The sequence below is a fragment of the Elaeis guineensis genome, chromosome 1 (assembly GCF_000442705.2).
Source record: "Elaeis guineensis isolate ETL-2024a chromosome 1, EG11, whole genome shotgun sequence".
NCBI lineage: Eukaryota > Viridiplantae > Streptophyta > Magnoliopsida > Arecales > Arecaceae > Elaeis > Elaeis guineensis.
In genome coordinates, this window is record NC_025993.2 from 4,676,155 (window position 1) to 4,695,798 (window position 19,644).

Below are 19,644 nucleotides of genomic sequence, written 5' to 3' on the forward strand. Positions count from 1 at the left end.
GAACAAGAACAACAATTAGTGATAGATCTAATCTACCACTTCTAGAGTTTCAAACCCAATACCTGAGCATGGGTAGTCAATCTTCATAATTGAGAACGTAGATCTGGAAGTCCTCTCTAGTCACTCACAGCCGCACAAACATTCAACCTCTATGGATGGTCCACACGAAGTCCTCAGACCGATCAGTCCTCTGTGAGAGTGCTAGCTCGTGCAGTCAACTTCTGATGGTAGATCTGATTTGATATCTTCTTTTGATTGCCTCAGACCTTTTCAATGTCGAAGATGGATCAGAGAGAGATACTAAATGGTGGAGAAAAATCTGATGAAGACTCTCTTCTCTTCGATTTTTCTCTCACCCAAAATCCTAGAACAGTTTTAGGTCGCTCACCCGAGAGGAGATCGGTCTCCTCTTTTGTTCATGCCAAGGAAGAAGGAAATCCATCCAAACCTTATACCCCAAAGAAGAATTTTCATCCCTCTTTCTCTCTGATATCTCATGGTAAAAAACTCTCTTAATTTGGCACACAAAATTATGATCTTTTTATGGTTGTCACACAAACCAGATAAGACAAGATAAGGACCGGAGTTTATTGCAATTCAAATTATTTTGAATTTCAATTTGACTCCAATTTTTTCTCACCCTTATTTGACTTAAAATGAGACTTATCAAAAAAAATTGGATGTGAAAAACTATTGAAAAGACTTTCTTTTCTCGCACACATTGAGCCCCATCAAAAATAGCTAATGTGTGGAAGGATATGGATAAGGTTTTAAGTTGAAATTCAAATCATTTTGAATTAAAATCAAAACCAACTAATTATTATCCTTAATGGGCGACAAAATAAAGTAATTTTTTAATTTTCTCATACACAAACTAATTTTGTACGGTGAGAAAAGGTACGAGACAATTTGGATGGTGCAAGGGAGAGAGTCTCACTCATTTGGGACTCCAGGATTTAATCAATTAGATTTCTTTCAAATCCAATCCAATTAGACCTAAATAAAATATGATGAATCTAATTTAATTAGGCTCCTACAATCTCAATTAAATTTGATCAAATCAATAAATTAATTGAGCCATAGATCCAATCAAATCAGAATTACTTCTCTCTTACCAATTAGATCATCTCATAACTTAATCAGACTTGACCTGATTGAATCTAATTCAATCAAACTTGATTCAGACTTTAATGCTCAATTAAATTGAGCTAATTAGTGATCTAATCACTAATTAATCCTCCATTAATAATAGAGTCTAAATCTAGTGGGACTCTTCTCTAGAATCTCCATCCAATGGGACTCTTCAGTAGAGCCCCCATCCTCCGAGACTCTTCAGATTAGCCATATGATCGGAGAAAAACTTCTAATATGTGTGACTCTATAGGTTCGAATCTAAATCGATAGCACAGAAACTGATTCTTGTACCGATTGGAGTAACCATCTAGCAATGGTGCCCGACATCTGGATAGGCCGAATGTATGCAAAGCAACACTCAAGAACCTATTTGGATATAGTTACCATATAATTCATCTCTTTGACCCTTGATGCTAGGATGACTTAGAGTCTAAACTATCAACTCTTAATAGTACATCTATTATGTGTCTCAACCTAATAAATCCTGTGACTCCTCATAAGGATTGTCCTGATCAAAATCTTACTAAATTGAAACACAAAGCATTCTTTCTAATCTCTTAGAATGGTCAATTCCATCTTGACTCACACACCGACTTCACAAGTACTTGACTATGTCCAAAAATCTTTCGATTCTGAATTAAAAATTCAGGTAGTCTAATATCAAAATATAGTGAGTTGCTTGCAAATCATCGTAGTGATCTCAGGTTGGAGGGACACTTATACCCATATCCCATCGGAGTGACTCTTGACAGTAGAGTGCTCCGGAGTTGGTCACGTTTAGTGAAATGTACTTCTATATTTCACCTGTATGCCATACCAATGTCTCCACACTCCTTGGTTAAGAGAACGACCAACGATATATGATACACAATGACCTACATTTGATATGTCTATCGTCCTAGTAATAGCATATCATTTGATCGCGAACTCATTTAAAGACTAAACGATAATCCTCTTTTATCAATTTAAAATAGTTCTAAGAACTTTCATCATAATACAGACGTTTGATATAGAAGATGTATAAGTTTATGATAAAAATTACTAAATAAATATTTTATTAATTAATTCATATACAATTACATCAAATAGTACAACCGTCAACGGGCTGACGATTGACTTTGGAACACATTTTCCAACAGAAGGGGAGACAGAGAGCACTATTTCACAGTAAAAGAAAGGAGAAAGAGAGGAAAAAGAGAGAAAAAGAGAGATGGAAGAAGATAGGAGGGGGATGATGGATCCTACTGTTTGGGAGAGCCATCTGATTGTTGAAGAGTAGCCAAGGGAGTGTAGACATTTCATCAAAGGCAGAAATAGAAAATAGGGCCTGTTGCTACTGAAAAGAGAGAAAGAAAGGGACAGATACAGATAGAGAAAGAGAGGGGGAGAGTGAGATGAATCCAGTAGCCAAAGATGAATGGCCGCATGCCATCTCCTTGCAAGATGGTAGAATAAAGGAAAGGGTGGGGGGGTGAGACTCTTGAAAGGCTAAAGAATGGGGGAGAAAAAAAAAGGAAAAAGAACAAAGAAGGAAGAGAGAGGGAGAAAGAGAATTTGGATAGAAAAGAATAGTGGAAAGAGAGAAAGGCAGAGGGGGAGGGTGGAGGAGGTGCCCGACGAGGAGAAAGAAGAAGAGAGAGAGAGAAAAAGAGGAGAGAAGAAGAGAAGAGAGGGAGACTAGAGGAGTAAGAGAGAGAGAAAGAGAGGTAAGGGGGGAGAGGGAAGAAGAAATGAGGAGATATGCGGTCGACCGACTTTGGCTAGCCAATGGCAGAAAGGAGAGAGAGAGATAGAGGGAGAGGATGGGGGAGCTAGGAAAAGAAAGGGGGAAGGAGAGAGAGAGAGGGGAGAAAGAGGGGCCTGACAGCCGGCCACTAGAGGGAGAGCTTTGGTTGGAGAGGTGCTTGAGGTGTTCGTCGTGAAGAAAAAATTTTAAGGACTTCTCTCTCTAAAAAGGCTTCTGATGAGTTGTATATAATTAAAGTCATCATGGCTGAAAATAATATATGAACAATAATTTTTCTTAAGTAAAATGGGTTGGAAATATCCATCGAAGAAAATATAGGAAGTTGATATTTATATGCTATTGCCAAGATATCACATTATACCTGATTTACTAGATTCAATGGCAGGTCATTCAAATCCTAATAACCATGGTTCAACTTACCTCATTAATTTATCAATCTACTGATTGATTGATTTACTTCTGTAAATCTGATGATGTAGATATGACATATGCACTTGAACTAGTGCTAAAGAAGTTAATAATCCTACTCAAATCATTGTTGGCAAAGATATAATTATTCAAATTAAATAGACATTGTGAATTGATTTTGAAAATTTGTATTTAATATAAATGATGGCATAGTGCATAAAACTATAGTTATTGCAAGATCCAGAGAAGATCAGAATTGGATAATTAATTTAAATTTATAAAAATAATCAGGTGATCATATATAAACTTATAAAAATAATTATTTTAAGCCTTAAATCAAATCTAATATATATATAGGTCTCTATATTGGCAGGGCCTCCATTTGACATGTAGGGTTTTGAAAAAAAGAAGAGGAAGCCACGTTAAAAAAATAGCTATCACCTAGGCTTCTCTATTCAACTGCTTCGTTCGCTTCAAGCCACCCACCCGATTGAGACTCCTGAGGATGCCTCGCCATCATCGATGAGGATGTTGGCCCCCATGATGAACCCGATCACGATCAGTACAATCGTTCTGAGGTTGAGAGCGTACATGTGTGGAGAGGGGACGAGGGCGGAGGAGGATGGGAATAAGGAGAAGGTGGAGTCAGTGAGAACGGGGAGGGTGCTACAGAGGAAGCTGATGAGCTTGGGCTTCGTGATTTCCATCTAGATTATACAGACAGCTGTTGAGAACGGGATACTACTGGCCATCTATGATCATTGCTTGCATGCAATATGTCAAAAAATATCTAATCTATCAGATACACTCACATCTGTCGCATGTGCCGACCAAACCATCCCATTAAGTCTTATTGGCCGTTCCAATGTTGGGGACTGGACCTAATCGAGAAAAAAATAAGCCTTTAAGTTGGGTCACGCATGGATCATCACCACGATCGAATACTTCACAAAGTGGGTGGAGGCTGCTCCTTTGAGGAAGGCGACCCCACACACTGGAGCTCCCTCGAGCCCTCCATGGGGTCCACTGCTCCTCCTCTGATGGAATCCAAGAATTAGAGTTTATAGTTTGGTGCCAAAGTGTCGACATGGATACTAGCACCCATCGGAGGCTGGGAGCTCTGATGTGGATCATCGATTCGGTATGCATTATTGTAGATTTTTTTTCTCCCTATATTTTTTCGACTGATGAGATGTGGAACCACAGCTATAATCAAAACATTGGACCCAAACATTCTCTGCATGATGGATGCGGTGCCTTCCACGCGTGCGTGCATATAGCATTGTTTGGGTAAATTTGTATTAGCTCATGGCCTTGGTTTGAACTATTTGATTGATACAATTAATTTGTTATAAGGATGAAGAAAGCAGTAGGGGCATCGCTGTGGTGGTGGTGGATGTGGCAGAGGGTTTCTCATATTTTGATTGGGTTCTTTTCTGAAGGATATAGGATTTTGTGCGAGTTATGGTGGTGTAAGTTGGTCCCTTTTAGGTTTCAAGAGCTTAATCCAAGGTGGTGCTGAACATGGAGGTGAGGCAGAGGCAAATGTGGGTGGTGGAGCTACCTCAGGGGAAGCAAATGATCGTGCTCCATGTTCTGGAAGGGTTTCTTAAGTTTCGATTGGGTTTTTTCTAAAGGGTATGGGATTTTGTGTGAGTTGTAGCAGTGTGAGTTGGTCCTTTGAGGTTTTGAGAGCTTAATCCAATCTAATGTAATATATCTAACCTTTCCCCACTTAGATGATTTTTTTCTTTTCTTTTTATTTTATTATTTTTTTTAGAGATATGTGAGAAACGAGAGCACAATGAGAGAGATTAGAGAGGTCTCTAAGGTTCCAATTGCTTTTTTCTGAAGGATATGGGATTTGCTGTGAGTTGGTCCCTTGAGATTTTGAGAGCTTAATCTAATTTTATATATATATATATATATATATATATATATATATATATATATATATATATATATATATATATATATATATATATATATATATATATATATATATATATATAATAAAATGGAGGTACCTGTATTGGCTTCTTTCTCCAATCTCCCATGGGTCAGATCTTCAGAAAATAAATAAAATTAAATATTAATTTTAAAAAATTACACCACATAGGTTATAAGTTAGTATTTTATATATTTGTAAGGATTTTAAGATTTGAACAAGCACACTTCAAAATGTGCCAACTTCCCAACTGATGTGATTGGTTAACTTTTTTGTAAATTTATGAATTATGATAACACATGATATTCCAGTTATAATCATATAAGTATAATTATTTGAAATAATACTTAGTTTAAATTGTAAAAACCAAAATAAGTTATTTTCTCCCAATCTCCCATGATGCTATCCATTTGTCCTTCGTATTCAAATAGCTATCAAATGGCTTAAGAGAGGATGCAAGCGTGCATAATATGCTTCTATGATTAATGCTCTTGCATGATAAAACTATTGGAGAATCTCTCATGGGTGCGAATCCCCATCCAAGAACGCAACATCGATGACGATGTCGATACCACAAGTGGAAGGATAAAAAAGAAAATACAAAATACAACCAAATAATATAGATTGGCTCGAGGCCTATCTCCACAAGGTATGCAAACTTCCTTATGAGAGAAATCTACAAATACAAGGTGAGATCATAAACTCTCAACTCTCGTACAACAATCTCTCAACAAGAAGTATACATTCATTACAAAAATTCTCAAAATCCTTAAAGAGACACTTCAGTCATCATAAATGCTACCATCAAGTCGTAGAACTCATCGCAAGCTTTTTATAGAGCCTAACAATACCTAAAACGGATCAGAAACCATCAAGTTACACTCATTTAAACTGAAATAAATCTCAAGCATCTAATCGCCATTATGATGCATAAATACCATTGAACACCATTTTTTTCAGTGGCTCATGCATCAGATCCGCATCTCCACAGTAGTCCCAGCGCATCCCAATCGCCAGCCATCCAATCGAGCCAATCGGATGGTCCAGAAGCCTCCTACAACAAATGTTGGTCCAATGGCCGATTCAGGGCACCGTAACCAGTCCAGCGACTGGTTTAGCACCAATTCAAGCTGGTTCAGCTTGATTTAGCTCGGTTTAGGATCGGCTTAGTTGGTTTTCAGTTGGTTTATTGTTAGTTCTTCACCGATTCACCTCAGAATTGACTGGTTCACCTTCGGTTCGAACCCAATTGAGCTCAATCTTGTGATTTCTCTATCTATCCTTGAGTCTTAGGCCTTTATTAACCAATCAAGATCGAATTGAAGGTGTCAAACTCAATAAATCTCTACCTCGACTCAATATTCGGCCTCCACATAAATTTGAGAGCTTGTGGATGATCTCGCCCCCATGTCCTGGGACAAATACCTGACTACTCTTGGATGGACAAACATAAAAGTCGAGTCAGAAAATTCGATCCCATCTCCATCATATGTTGAGACCTGCCTGACCTGAGACATACCTGTGGTAGCCTCCTGTGGCAATAAGAATTTCACTTTGCAATGTCACCTATCATCCTTCCAAGCCTTCTGTCTCGTGCCCAATCCACCTACACCTGGAGCTTTATCTCTTGCTGAGCTCCCTACCAAAAGATAGTATCCTCCACACTTCTTTCTCTTCAATACAATCCTACTGCCACGCATAATCTTCAGGACTCTAGCATTAGCTCTCCATCTGTAGCTGCTTGAATTTAGTCTACTCAGTAAAATTAGATTACTCTTGAAACTGGATATGCAACGAATCTCACCCAACTTTCTCACTGCTCCATCATGTGTATGCAAGCTGATTATCCCAATGCCTTTGATTGCACAACTCAATTCATTCGATAAATAAATAGTACCCTCATTGCCCTTTAGAGAGAGCTCCTCTCTATAACAAACATGATGTGAGCAAGCTGAATCTAAAATTCACTAAAGAAAAGAAGTAGATATCTCATCAAAGATCATATACAAATCATCATCTCATCAGTGTCGCCATCATGGACCACCACTACAGTAGCCTTCATCTAATCTTTGAGCTATGAAAAATCTCTGACTCGATGTCCCAATTCATCACACCAGTAGCATTTGATCTTGCTCGAATCCCTCGACTTGGACCTGGACCGCCTATCTTGCGATCTTTTGCCGCCAAAATCAAGTTGCTACCTAAATTCGAGACTCAATTCTCACGTCTGAGAATCTCATTCTGAAAAAGTATAGAAGTGATCTCATCCATCTTGATGGTGCTCTTCTCTATAAAAAAAACAGTCACTAAAGACTCAAATAAAGAAGAAAGCGACGAAAGCAAGACCAACATCCTGATCTTTTCCTCAATATTCTCACCAATACTAAGGAGTTCAGTGAGGACCTTTTAGAAGTTGCTAAGATACTCCTATATGCTTTGCCCCTCGCTCATCCACAACTGGTAGAACTACTTTCAGAGAAAGAGAGCATTGGTGAGAGTCTTCACCATGTACATCTTCTCGAGCTTCGATCATATCACCGTCAGAGAAGTCTCATTAAGCACATGGATCACCATATCATCCATCAAGTACAAACAGATCATGCTCACCATTTGCATCCAAAGCCACTTTCAATCCTTCTCCTCTATGGTAGTCGATTTCTTCTCACATAAGATAGCATCAATCAATCCTTGTTGGATGAGCACATCCTTCATCTTTGCTTGTCATAGAAAAAAAATACTCTTTCCATCAAACTGATAGATCTCTATCTTGATTGAGCCTATCTTCTCCATCTTTTCCAATCTCGATCAACACCATCATAATTCAGATAACCCTATGCTTTGATGTCACTTGTTGAGAAATCTCTCACGAGTGCGGAATATGGATCTCTATCCAAGAATGCAACGTCGATGACGATATTGATACCATAAAAAGAAAGATGGAGAAAAAAGTATAAAATATAACCAAATAATATGGATTGGCTCAAGGTCTATCTCTACGAGGCATACAAACTTCATTATGAGAGAAATCTACAAATACAAAAAGATATTACAAACTCTCAACTCTCATACGCTAATCTCTCAATAAAAAGCATACACCTCTCACAAAAACTCTCAAAATCCTCAAAGAGACACTCTAATCATTATAAACTCTACCACCAAGTCATAGAGCTCATCGCAAGCTTTTGATAGAGCCTAAAAATACTTAAAACGAATAAGAAACTACTAAGTTACGCTCATTTGAATAGAAACAACTCTCAGTCATTTGATCACTGTTCTGAAGCGCCCCAATCACCAACCATCCGATCGTGCCGATCGGATAGTCCAAAAGCCTCCCACCACAAATTTTGGTCCAGAAGCCAATTCAAGGTGCTGTAACCAGTCCAGTGGCCGGTTCAGCACCAATTCAGACTGGTTCAACCCGATTTAGAATCGATTCAGTTGGTTTTCAGTCGGTTCTTCACTAGTTCAACTGGTTTACTGCTGGTTCTTCACCTGTTTACCTTCAAATTGATCGATTCAGCTCCAATTCGAATTCAATTGAGCTCAATTTTGTGATTTCTCCATCAATCCTTGAGTCTTAGGCTTCTATTAACTAATCAAGATCAAATTCGAGGCATCAAACTCAATAAAAACTTTAGTTGAATAGAGCTAGGGAGGACATACCACAAAATGGAGAAGTATTTGAAACAAAGAAGAGCTATGAAAAAGATTCTATGATTACCAAAAAAACAAAAAAAGGTCCTATGCATGATAATATCTCAGAGCGATGCACTTGGAAGACGTGTTGAGAAAAATATATTCTTTTATTTCAACCTTTCAGAAAAAGCAACTCTAGAGTTGACGTGCCTTATGTATGGTTTATTAAGTAATGATACTAGTATGCGTACATAGATATTTAAAATACCAGAACTTCTCACACAAAGAAGATACAAGTTTAGACTATATAATTATATATCATAATTAATTTATAGGAACAACAATATATAATATGCATACATAGATATCAAAATAGGATGAAAGGTGTGATTGTTTTAAATGAAACTAAGTGGCTCAATTTCAAAGTTAAAACATCACTGGTGACAAATGCTATTATCGAAACATAAAAAAAGTTATCGCGAGGCCCTGGACAATCTAACTGGGACAACTTAGCAGTTGATATATTTTGGCATGGTAAAGTAAACACAAGTGCATTTGCTTTCCCTATTAGAATACACCACCTTAGTAAGCTGGATGAAACCAATCTCATCTACTTCTTTGCGAGAAATCTCATCACACGAACATTACAAGATCGATTTTTTATAAATATAGCCATCACTCTTGGCTTACCGATCAATTATTGGTTGGATATGGTCCATAGTGTACCATAGATTATTTAATTCTTCTTCCTCCAATTTTTCTTCTTGACACACATCTTATCATGCATTTAATATCCTTTTCGTCCTAAACAACAAATATTACTGTTGCTGCGACACTCAAAATCTGAGACTGGGGCGGATCGGATGAAGTCAAGCTGGAGGTCGGTAGCGGTCCAATCTAAAACGCTTCAAAAAAACCTACAAAATAAATCAAAAATCAAGTGAAGATCTTTTGATTCTTAACCTTCTGATGCTTAAGTCAGTCTTTACCCGAGAACAGTAGGTGAAAAAGAATAGAAGAGCATAAGAAGAGGATTTGCATGGAACTAAAGAAATTAGACTGAATAGGAACTAGAGTCCTTATTCAAGAACTGATAAAGTTTTCACTGACATAGTCTCACTCTGATTTTAGAATTAGAATTTTAAACTTACCATTGGAGGATCTCTGATCTCTATTTATAGAGGGGTTGATGAGATTGTTATAGAGTCTGTTAGGCCATTAGAGGAGTTTGTTAGATGGTTATAGGCAGCTATAAGTGAGCTAAAGTATAGCTATATGTATTAGCTAGAAGTGAGATCATATATACTTAGCTGCATGTATCAGCTGGGGATGAGTTCATACTTAGCTATATACGCCAGTCAGAAATGAGTTGTAACATAGCGATAGCAACCTGAAAGACAGCTATAAAATAACCATCTATATTTTGAGATTATATCAATTCAGATCGGTAGATAGCTGAACTGATCATAATGCTTCATCAGGAGTAGATTCAAGTTAGCTCAGATCGATGTTTAGATAAATTGAATTGAATCAAATCGATATTCTATCGATCTGATCCAGAAATAAATTTTGATCAATATAATTCTCAAATAATTCTTTCTAATATTATCATGTGCCAGAGATGGATTTATGATGATGTTAGATCGAATTTATGATGATCTCAGCCTTTCGATGAGATCAGAATTATGATGATCTCAATCTTCAGATAAGGTCGGCTTTATGATGATCTCCACAGTCGAGTTTTACATCAGTATTCTCATCAATTCGAGAACTTCTGTGTCTCGAGGACATCAGCTGAGGTGATTTCTGAAGAAGTTGCTTTGAACAAAAAAAGTAGTCTAAAAAAAAAGTTCTCAGCTTGTCTGAGGTGATGAATCCATGTCATTTGGTTCAAGTAAACCACTGCATCCCTCCACTTGAGATCGAAGTGGGCAAGTCGGGTCACTTGCATATAACTTTTGACCTTTAGATTTTCCTCTTTGAGGGCATATCTTCCTGAGACTATGACTTTAGTCATAAGTATCTTTGAACCGATGTTGCAAAGTCCAGCCCATAGATGGAGGTGCTTCACATCAAATGTTTGTTGAAAATGAAGTATTTTAATAAGTATTTGTATGGTCCAATCTGGAGATCAGGTGTCTCATCTCATCTATGAGGTAGTGAGGTCCAATCCGAAGATCAGGTGCCTCACTTCAAGTTATCCTGATTTGGTTGGGAGTATTATTGACTTTGATCAGCTTTTCCCAACCTTGTTCAGACACTTATTCTTTTCTTTGTCCTCGTTTGATAGGAGACATTTGTTGTGATCTAAGGGTCGGATGGCTCGGATAATTGGCTCATGCCTCCGCACCTGCACATAAGGTATTGTCCTCTTTGGCCTTGATCATTTTCGGGCTTCAATAAGCCTTTGGCTTCAATGGGCCATGGTCATTTTGGGCCTCATGGTTTTGCCTTACATGGGAAAGAAGGTTTCAATTCATATAAGCTAAACTCCCTCTTGACTCACAACCGATATGGAACTAAACTAGCTATTCCCTCATAATAATATATATATTGGTTTGTTAGACCTCTCATAGCCCGATCTAAGTTTAACTATCCTATACAGGACTTGAAAATTATTCATAAAAAATATTATTTGATCTCGATTGGGTCAGTTATAAAATTAATGTGCTCATCAAGATAAGTAAATGTTAGAACATTAAAATAATCTGACTTTAAGAATTAGATTGGTTAATTAAGAATAAATCGATACTAATAAATCCAATGTATATGATAGACATTTTAAGAAATATCTCTGTCCGATGTCGTCGTGGATAGATTGGATCCCCCATATATCAGATGATTTTCTCTTTACAATATCTTATCTTCTTCCCTTTTAAGGATACATCATTCGAGAATTTGAGCCAAAACTTGTCAAGTTAATGCCTTATGAGGTCAACCTTGAATACGTTATAGTCTTAATCAGAACTCAGGTCCAATCGGAACTTCAGATTTTGATGAGGTCCAAGCTTCAAGGAGCCTTGAGCTTCATCAATGTGGTGTTCATCTTGATGAACTGGTTGATGGCTATATTGAAATAGAGCCCTCAGGGGAGTTACTTCTTTTTATTGCTATTTCATATTTGTAGTCTTTCTGAAGAGATCAATCTCCTTCTGATGAACCCATTCGATGAGATCGGCCTCCTGATGAGATCGATTTTTTGCAGAGCTCGACCTCCTGATGAGGTCGGCTTTTTTATAAGCTCGGCCTTTTGTTGAGTTCGGACTCCTGTTGAGATCGATTTTCTGCTGAGCTCGATCTTTTGATAAGGTCGACTTTCTAATGAGCTCGATCTTTTGCTAAGTTTGACCTCCTGATGAGGTCAATTTTCTACTGAGCTCGACCTCCTGATGAGGTTGACTTTCTGATGAGCTCAGCATTCTGATGATCTCGACCTTCTGATGAGGTTGATTTTCTAATGAGCTCGACCTTTCAATGAGGTCGGCTTTCTGATGAGCTTAATCTCTTGATGAGCTCGATATTCTAATGATCTCGACCTCCTAATAAGGTCAGTTTTTTGATGAGCTCGACCTCTTAATGAGCTCGATCTCCTCCACTTCGGATCCTACCAAGGATGGCTTCAAAACTCGTAAATAATTTTTCGACGACCTCGGATCCAATCGAGATTAGTTTCTTCCACGTCGAATCTTATCGAGGTGACCTCAGATCTTGTTGAAATTTTTTTTTAATATATGCACACACACATATATATATAAGACTTAGATAATTATATTTATAATTAACTATTGCGGTCAAAGGGGTTAGATAGCTCAGATGATTGGGTTAACTCTACTCTTATATATATAAGGTATTGTCCGTTTTGGCTTATGACCATCTTTGGACTTCAGTGAACCTTAGACTTCAGTGAGTCTTAATCATTTGGTGCTTCATAATTTTATCTTTTATGGAGAGAGAAAATTTTAATTCATATTAGTCATACTTCCTCTTAACTCAGAACTGATTTGGATCTAAAGATGCCATCCCCTTACAACATAAATATTATCTGACCTTGATTGGGTCAATCATGAAGCCTATATAGTTTAATATAATAAGTAAACTTCAAAATATCAAGAATGACTTAATTTTAAGAATTAGATCGATTAATTGAGAACAAATCAATCTTAATAAATTGAATGTAATAAAGGTTTAAGAAATACCTGTTTGATATCGTCATGGGTAGATCGAGTCTCCCATGCATTAGATGAGTTTTATCTTGAGATATTTCATCTCCTTTCCTTCCAAGAGTATGTTGTATGTTACGGATAAAATCCATCCTAGACCAGAGGTGCTGGAGCGAGGCGATGTCTGACAGATCGATGATGGTCGGACCTTTTTATAGGTGAGATTGGACCCTTGGAAAAGAGAAAATCAGAAAGGATCTTTTTGTCCCTCATCATATTCTCGAGCATCATGTCTAGTCCTTTGATTTTCTGAATTGGTGAGTGTTATCATCTCACAGTACGTGAGGGCCATCCCCATCAATACCGTGAGTTGACAGCTTAGACTTTAAGGATGGCATAGTAAAGTGGTGCGGCCTGATGAGACTACACAGAGAGATCTGATCTCCTGTGGATAAGAATTGACATATTGAAAATAATTTTACTGAAAGTTCATTGTCAGTGCACTGTCTTTTCAGAAAAGAACTTTCATCTACTCCCAATCTTCACTAAGATTTGATATTATGTTGATGATCCCAGTAGTAGGTAGATTATGATGGATTGGTTGCTGATTGTGTTGAGATAGAGTTTCTTGAGAAACTACCTCTAATTGCTACTCTGTGGTATATTAAAGTGGAGGTGAAACTGCTTCTGACATACTTGTAGGGGAAGATGGTGAAGGCATAGAGTTATTTTGTACTTTCTGATTCATCATTTTTTCATAAAGTTTTTTTGCAGACTACCCTTCCTCTAGCACCAATCTGTTGTTGTGAGACTCAAAATATAAGACTGGAGCAGATCAGATGAAGCCAAGCAAGAAATCGATAGCAATCTGATTTGAAATGCTTCAAAAAAATCTATAAAATAAGTCAAAAATCAGATGGAGATTCTCCAGTTCTTAACCCTTCGATGCTTAAGTTAGTCTTGAGCCCGAAAATAATAGGTGAAAAAGAATAGTAGAGCACAAAAAGAGGATTTACATGGAACTAAAGAAATTGGACTGAGTAGGAGCTAGAGTCCTTGTTCAAAAACTGACAAAGTTTCTAGTGATATAGGCTTACTTTAGTTTTGGAATTAGGATTTTAAACTAACTATTGAAGGATCCCTGATTTTCTATTTTTATAGAAAGATTGATGAGGCCATTACAGAACTTGTTAGACCGTTAGAAGAGTTTGTTATGCGGTTATAGCCAGCTGTAAGTGAACTAGAGTATAACTACATGTATTAGCTAGAAGTGAGATCATACTTAACTGTACGTGTCAGTTAGAGATAAGTTGTAACATAGTTGTAGCAAGCTGAAAGACAGCTGTAAAATAATTGTCTGTATTTTGGAATCACATTAATTCAGATCGGTAGATAGCCGAACTGATCATAATGCTTCATCAGGAGTCGATTCAGATTAGTTTAGATCGATGTTTAGATGAGCAGATTTGAATCAAATCGGTATTCAACCGATCTGATCCAGAAGTAGATTTTGATCAATATAATTCTCAGATGATTCTCTCTAATATTGCCACGTGCCAGAGATGGGTTTATGATGATCTCAGCCTTCCGATGAGATCAGCTTTATGATGATCTCAGCCTTCTGATGAGATTGACTTTATGATGATCTCCACAGTCGAGCTTCATATCGATATTCTCGTCAATCTGAGAACTTCTAAATTATGATGACATCAGCTAAGATAGTATAACCCTTACAACAGTTACTATATATTTAATCTCGTTACCCTCATCCTAAGTACCAAATTATCTAATTTCTTTGGCTTATCCGACTGCAAGCCATTAGAATTGGTAAAATTGAAGCAGGATTTTCATTTCCGTATCCATAACATCAAAGCTGCCTATATAAAAAAATATTAAGGGAATTTTTTAAAAAAATCACTTGACCACGGGTGCCATGATCTCTGTCTCTAAACGGCCCTGGCCAGAACGTTCCAACATAGTTGGTTGCCTCCCAAAGAAAGCTAAAGGGATTTGTTGCACATCATGGCTGACACAATTTTTGGGCTAAAAAGAGATATTCGTTGGGCGTTCTCTCTCTCTCTCTCAGAAAAACATCACCCGGCGCGTAGCATTTAGATATCATCAGTTGGAATGTGTCTAATTGAGCTCATCTGGATATGGCCGGTACGAATTTGTTTTCGTTATTTTAATTTGATCGGGACTCTAATTCTAGATAAATCTCAGGAGATGGAATATATTTTATAGTAATTGCGATAAAATTAAATTCTATGTAACCATAGTGGAGATAGTCCCTATCTTAATTTCTCCATAACTAACCATAATACTACCTCTGATGGATCACGCTATAAAAGGAAATTCTAGAGACTTGGTTCCCAACTTATCTAAGAGTACTTGTGAGGTTCTTCCCATCGTGAATACTTAAGAGATATTAGTACTCTACTACATTCGAAATGATTTAGATAAGAGCATATTGTGATCACAATATATATCTTAACAAAGGTATGGGCAGCATATTTAGGAACTAATGTCTATTTAAATAACTAATTTTCTTACTTTTAGAAAGATTGCTGACCCATTTTGGGCTAATATGATTCAAACACGAAATGTAAGTTGTCGAAGCTATTACCTTCTCAACTTAAATGTCGGAATAAAAATAAACAAACAAGCATGGAATAGTCTTCATGCCATGTAATGTCCCAAAGGCAAATAAGCAATAGAGCACCAAAGTTAAAGCCAACAGATCTAGAACAACCATCGAAAACAGCAATGGGCTTGACAAAAGCCAAGCCTAGTTTATCACTTTGATGAGCAATACCTGGCCACAAACTCCGCAATGTTCCTATCCGAGCTTCCACCCTCCTCCACTGACTTTTTGGCCAACTCCCCCCACTTCCTTGCATTCCTCCGGATCTCCTCACTCCTCTCCCCCTCCATCACCACCCTCACACACCTCTCCACCTCCTCCCTCCCCACCAATCCCTTCTCATTGGCCCTCGCTCGCACTCCGACCCTCCACACATCCTCAATATACTTGGCATTCATTGGCTGATCCGTCCATTGCGGCACTCCGACCATCGGCACGCCTAAGGTGATCCCCTCCATAGTTGAATTCCATCCACAATGCGTCAGAAAACAGCCGACTGCCTTGTGGGATAGTACCGCCATTTGTGGGATCCACGAAACTACCAACCCTCGCTCCGAGGGCAAATCTTTCATGTTCTCCGGAATCTTGAAGCTTTCCGAGGATCTCACCACCCAGAGGAAGCGTTTGCCACTGTTCAGAAGGCCGAATGCAATCTCCACCATCTGGCTAGGGTCGAGTGCGGCTACAGTGCCGAAGGACACATAAACAACAGAGTTGGAAGGCCCGGAATCGAGCCATTGCATGCAGAGATTGATGCTGGGGCTGTGTTGTAGGTCGAAGCCGTAGTGAGAGTCTGATGGAAGCCGGTTGTCCAAGTATGAGGATGGCACCATAGGGCCTATGATCTTGGCTCGCCATATGGATCTCATATAGTCAGCTTCCTGCTTAAATTTCCAGCAATAGGAAGGGCTAAAAGTTCATTCTAATTTTAAAATTAAAAATATAAAAAAAGAATTAATTTTGTGACTAATCGAGGGTAGAGCATGAGAATCCAAAGTGCAAAAATCCTCAATTGCTGCAAAGCTGGGCTATAATAGAATAGAAATCCATAAAGTATATTATTTTTTTATCTAAATATTATCTAAAAAATACTTACTTAAGAAAAATTGAGATATCCGGATAAGTTATTATCCTCAAAAGAACGGTCCTAACGCACTTCTAATCAGAATCTCTGGAAATCTAATTTAGTTGTATACAAGGCTTTTTGCTAACAACAAATTGTTTGGCTGTCACCTAACTAGTATCATTAGTGTGGACAAACTAGATATAGTGTGATGTCAAATGAGAAATAGATTATACCTAGTCATAAAGTGGGTATGTTTGTGAGCTGAATGCTAGAATTATTTTTTTTCGTAAAAAGATGAATGCTAGAAAGTAATGTACCAAAATTTATTATAAACAAACAACAAAACATGTCTACATCTTTGCCAAATAATTGCACTAAATTAGGAAACATGCTCCACCATACATGTTAAAATTCCAACTACATTGCATTTAACAACAGGATGATAACTCCCTTTTCCAATTGTTATGATCCTAACCACCATAAGTATAGACAGAATCTTTATGGTCACTTATGACCGTTGGAGATATTTAGGATCAATGTGGATATTCTTATATATTGGACTACAAATTCTATAAGAATTGGGCCTATTGACCTAGCTAGCTTAAATTATCTAAGAACACGTTCAAATCCAACCTAGAATCTGGATGTTGGACTGCAAGAAGAAAAAAAAATCCATCGAGATTTTTATTTTTATTTTTTTCCTTCTAGGATTTAAACTAGCTTGTATTTTGGTTGATACAAGACCACACTTAAATTGACTGTTTAATCTACGAATCTTATGGAATTTTGAGTCCAGTTATATGGAAATATGCAAACAGCATCAAGAATTTGTGCTGCACCAGAAGTAATAAAATTTGTACGGAGGGAAAGGAATTGGCTCTCATTAGATCAAGCGGAACTCTTCTTCATCCTTGCGAGGCACCGGTCCTCTAGTAGTACACTTAAGAGTTCCCTTTGCCACGGGGTATGTGAGGTTTATGATGCATGGAAAAGGCCCAAAATATTTTTTAGGTTCAATAAAAATGTAGTTAAGGATGTACCTAGTTAACCCGCACTCATTATCCAACGAACTTTTACTCTATCTCTGCTATAACCCTGAATCCTTAACAACCTAAGTCATAAGTTTTTCACACTCATTATCCAACAAAGTTTTACTCATCTCTGCTCTAACACAGAATCGTTAACAACCTAAGTTATAAGATTTTCAAATACATTGGCTACTCCACATTTAAAAACAAAAAGTAGATACCATTTTTTTTTCCATTTTAATTTGCAGTCATTTTGTCCACGTCATCTCGGATCGCATGAAGATCCAGGACCCACATGAACCGTAGTCCAAATCCTTTAATAACCTACTCAAAGAAATTAAATTATTATAATCGAGAAAAATTTCACGAGGCTATGCAATTCTGTTTTCTGATCCCCATCCAGAGAGTAGAAGTTTCTTATAGACCGACTTGCAGAGAATCCATCATGCATAAATTGTTGTTCATAATAATGGCAGCTATTGGATCTCACTCCGCTCTCATCTGGCACCCATCCACATGATGGGAGAATAACCTCCGATCTAATCTGGTACCTTTCATGAGAGATTGACCCCAATAGCTCCAGTGATCTAGACTTTGAGCAGCACAACCAATAGAAATTAATCAATCACGCGTCACTACAATATAACCTGGATGAAAAATTTAGGCCAGCACTGGATCCTGTCCCAGTTTGTTTCTACGTATCGGGTTAGAGTCGAACACAGATACATACCTCAGGCTGCAGCTCGTAGGAGGAGTTGACAAAGACCACATCTGCCTTCTCCAAATTCTTATACTGCTCCAGCAGCGCTTTCAGGCACCACGCGTACGCCAAATCCGCCTCCACAACGAAGGACGGCAGGCAGTCCGGCTCGAGCCGGGGCAAACCGGGCAGCGAGACCGGCTCGGTAACCGGCATCCGGAGCCGGCCCTCCTTCACGAGCCCGTAGACTATGTTAACGCTGCAGGGCTGCGTGAAGAGCGACACCGTCACCAGCCCGTGCCGCTCCCCGACGTCCCGGGCCCACGGGAGGTGGGAGTCGTAGACCAGAACCCGGACCGGACGGCCCGCGGCCCGCTCGGACCGGACGAGGTCGTCGAGGGTCGTGGATCCGACCGACTCGAAGCGGTCTTGGTAGGCTGGGCCGGAGCCGGCCTCGGCGAATCCACCCCGGTCGAAGCCATCGGAGATGGAGGCGAGGGCGACCGGTCCGAGTTCGGGGCGGGTGGTGGAGAGGAGGAAGCGGGTGGTGACGAGGGTGGCTCGGAGGCCGTGGGAGGAGAGGCGCTTGGCGAATTGGAGCATGGGATTGATGTGGCCTTGGGCCGGGTATGGGAGGAAGAGGGCGTGGGGTTGGTGGGTGCCGCTCTCCATCCTCTCTTCTCTAAGTTCTCTTCTCTTCTCTTCTCTTTTTAAGGCTAAAACTCTACCTTAAGCTAGGGAGATCGAGATCGAGAGATTTGAGCGGCTGTGCATCTCCCCCTTTAAAGGGGAAAGTTATCCCCTGCCGTTCACCCCGAACGGCAGAGGATCCCGATCCGGAACGGAGAGATTGTGATGTGATGCGAGTCAGCGACAGAGAGGGTCTGCGCGACCTTTTTTTTTTTATTTTTTCTCCGGTAAGAAGAGTCTGCACGGCTTCGAGGGGGGGGGGGGGGGGACTTTTACAACGACATGCTACATGTACTAAATCTATAGTACGGTCTGAGGTTCAAAATAAATATAAAAAATATTTATAAAAATTTATTTAAAAATTAATTATAAAAAAATAAAAAAAAATTATTTAAAAAATAATAAATATTAAATCCCACAAATATATGCCTCCACGTATGCAAATAATTTTTCATCCTCTTTCTTCTCAAAATATTAATTTTT

General features: G+C 38.6%; 1 protein-coding gene across 1 annotated transcript; it reads right to left on the bottom strand.

The window, feature by feature from the left end:
- Positions 1-15,639: 15,639 nt before the first annotated feature.
- LOC105034971 (crocetin glucosyltransferase 2) lies at positions 15,640-19,322 on the bottom strand. The gene is made up of 2 exons (XM_010910339.4): positions 18,502-19,322; positions 15,640-16,558 (listed from the first exon to the last, which is right to left on the bottom strand). The coding sequence occupies exons 1-2, from the start codon at positions 19,141-19,143 to the stop codon at positions 15,830-15,832; spliced, it is 1,371 nt and encodes a 456-aa protein (XP_010908641.1). The 5' UTR covers positions 19,144-19,322; the 3' UTR covers positions 15,640-15,829.
- Between the last annotated feature and the right edge of the window lie 322 nt (positions 19,323-19,644).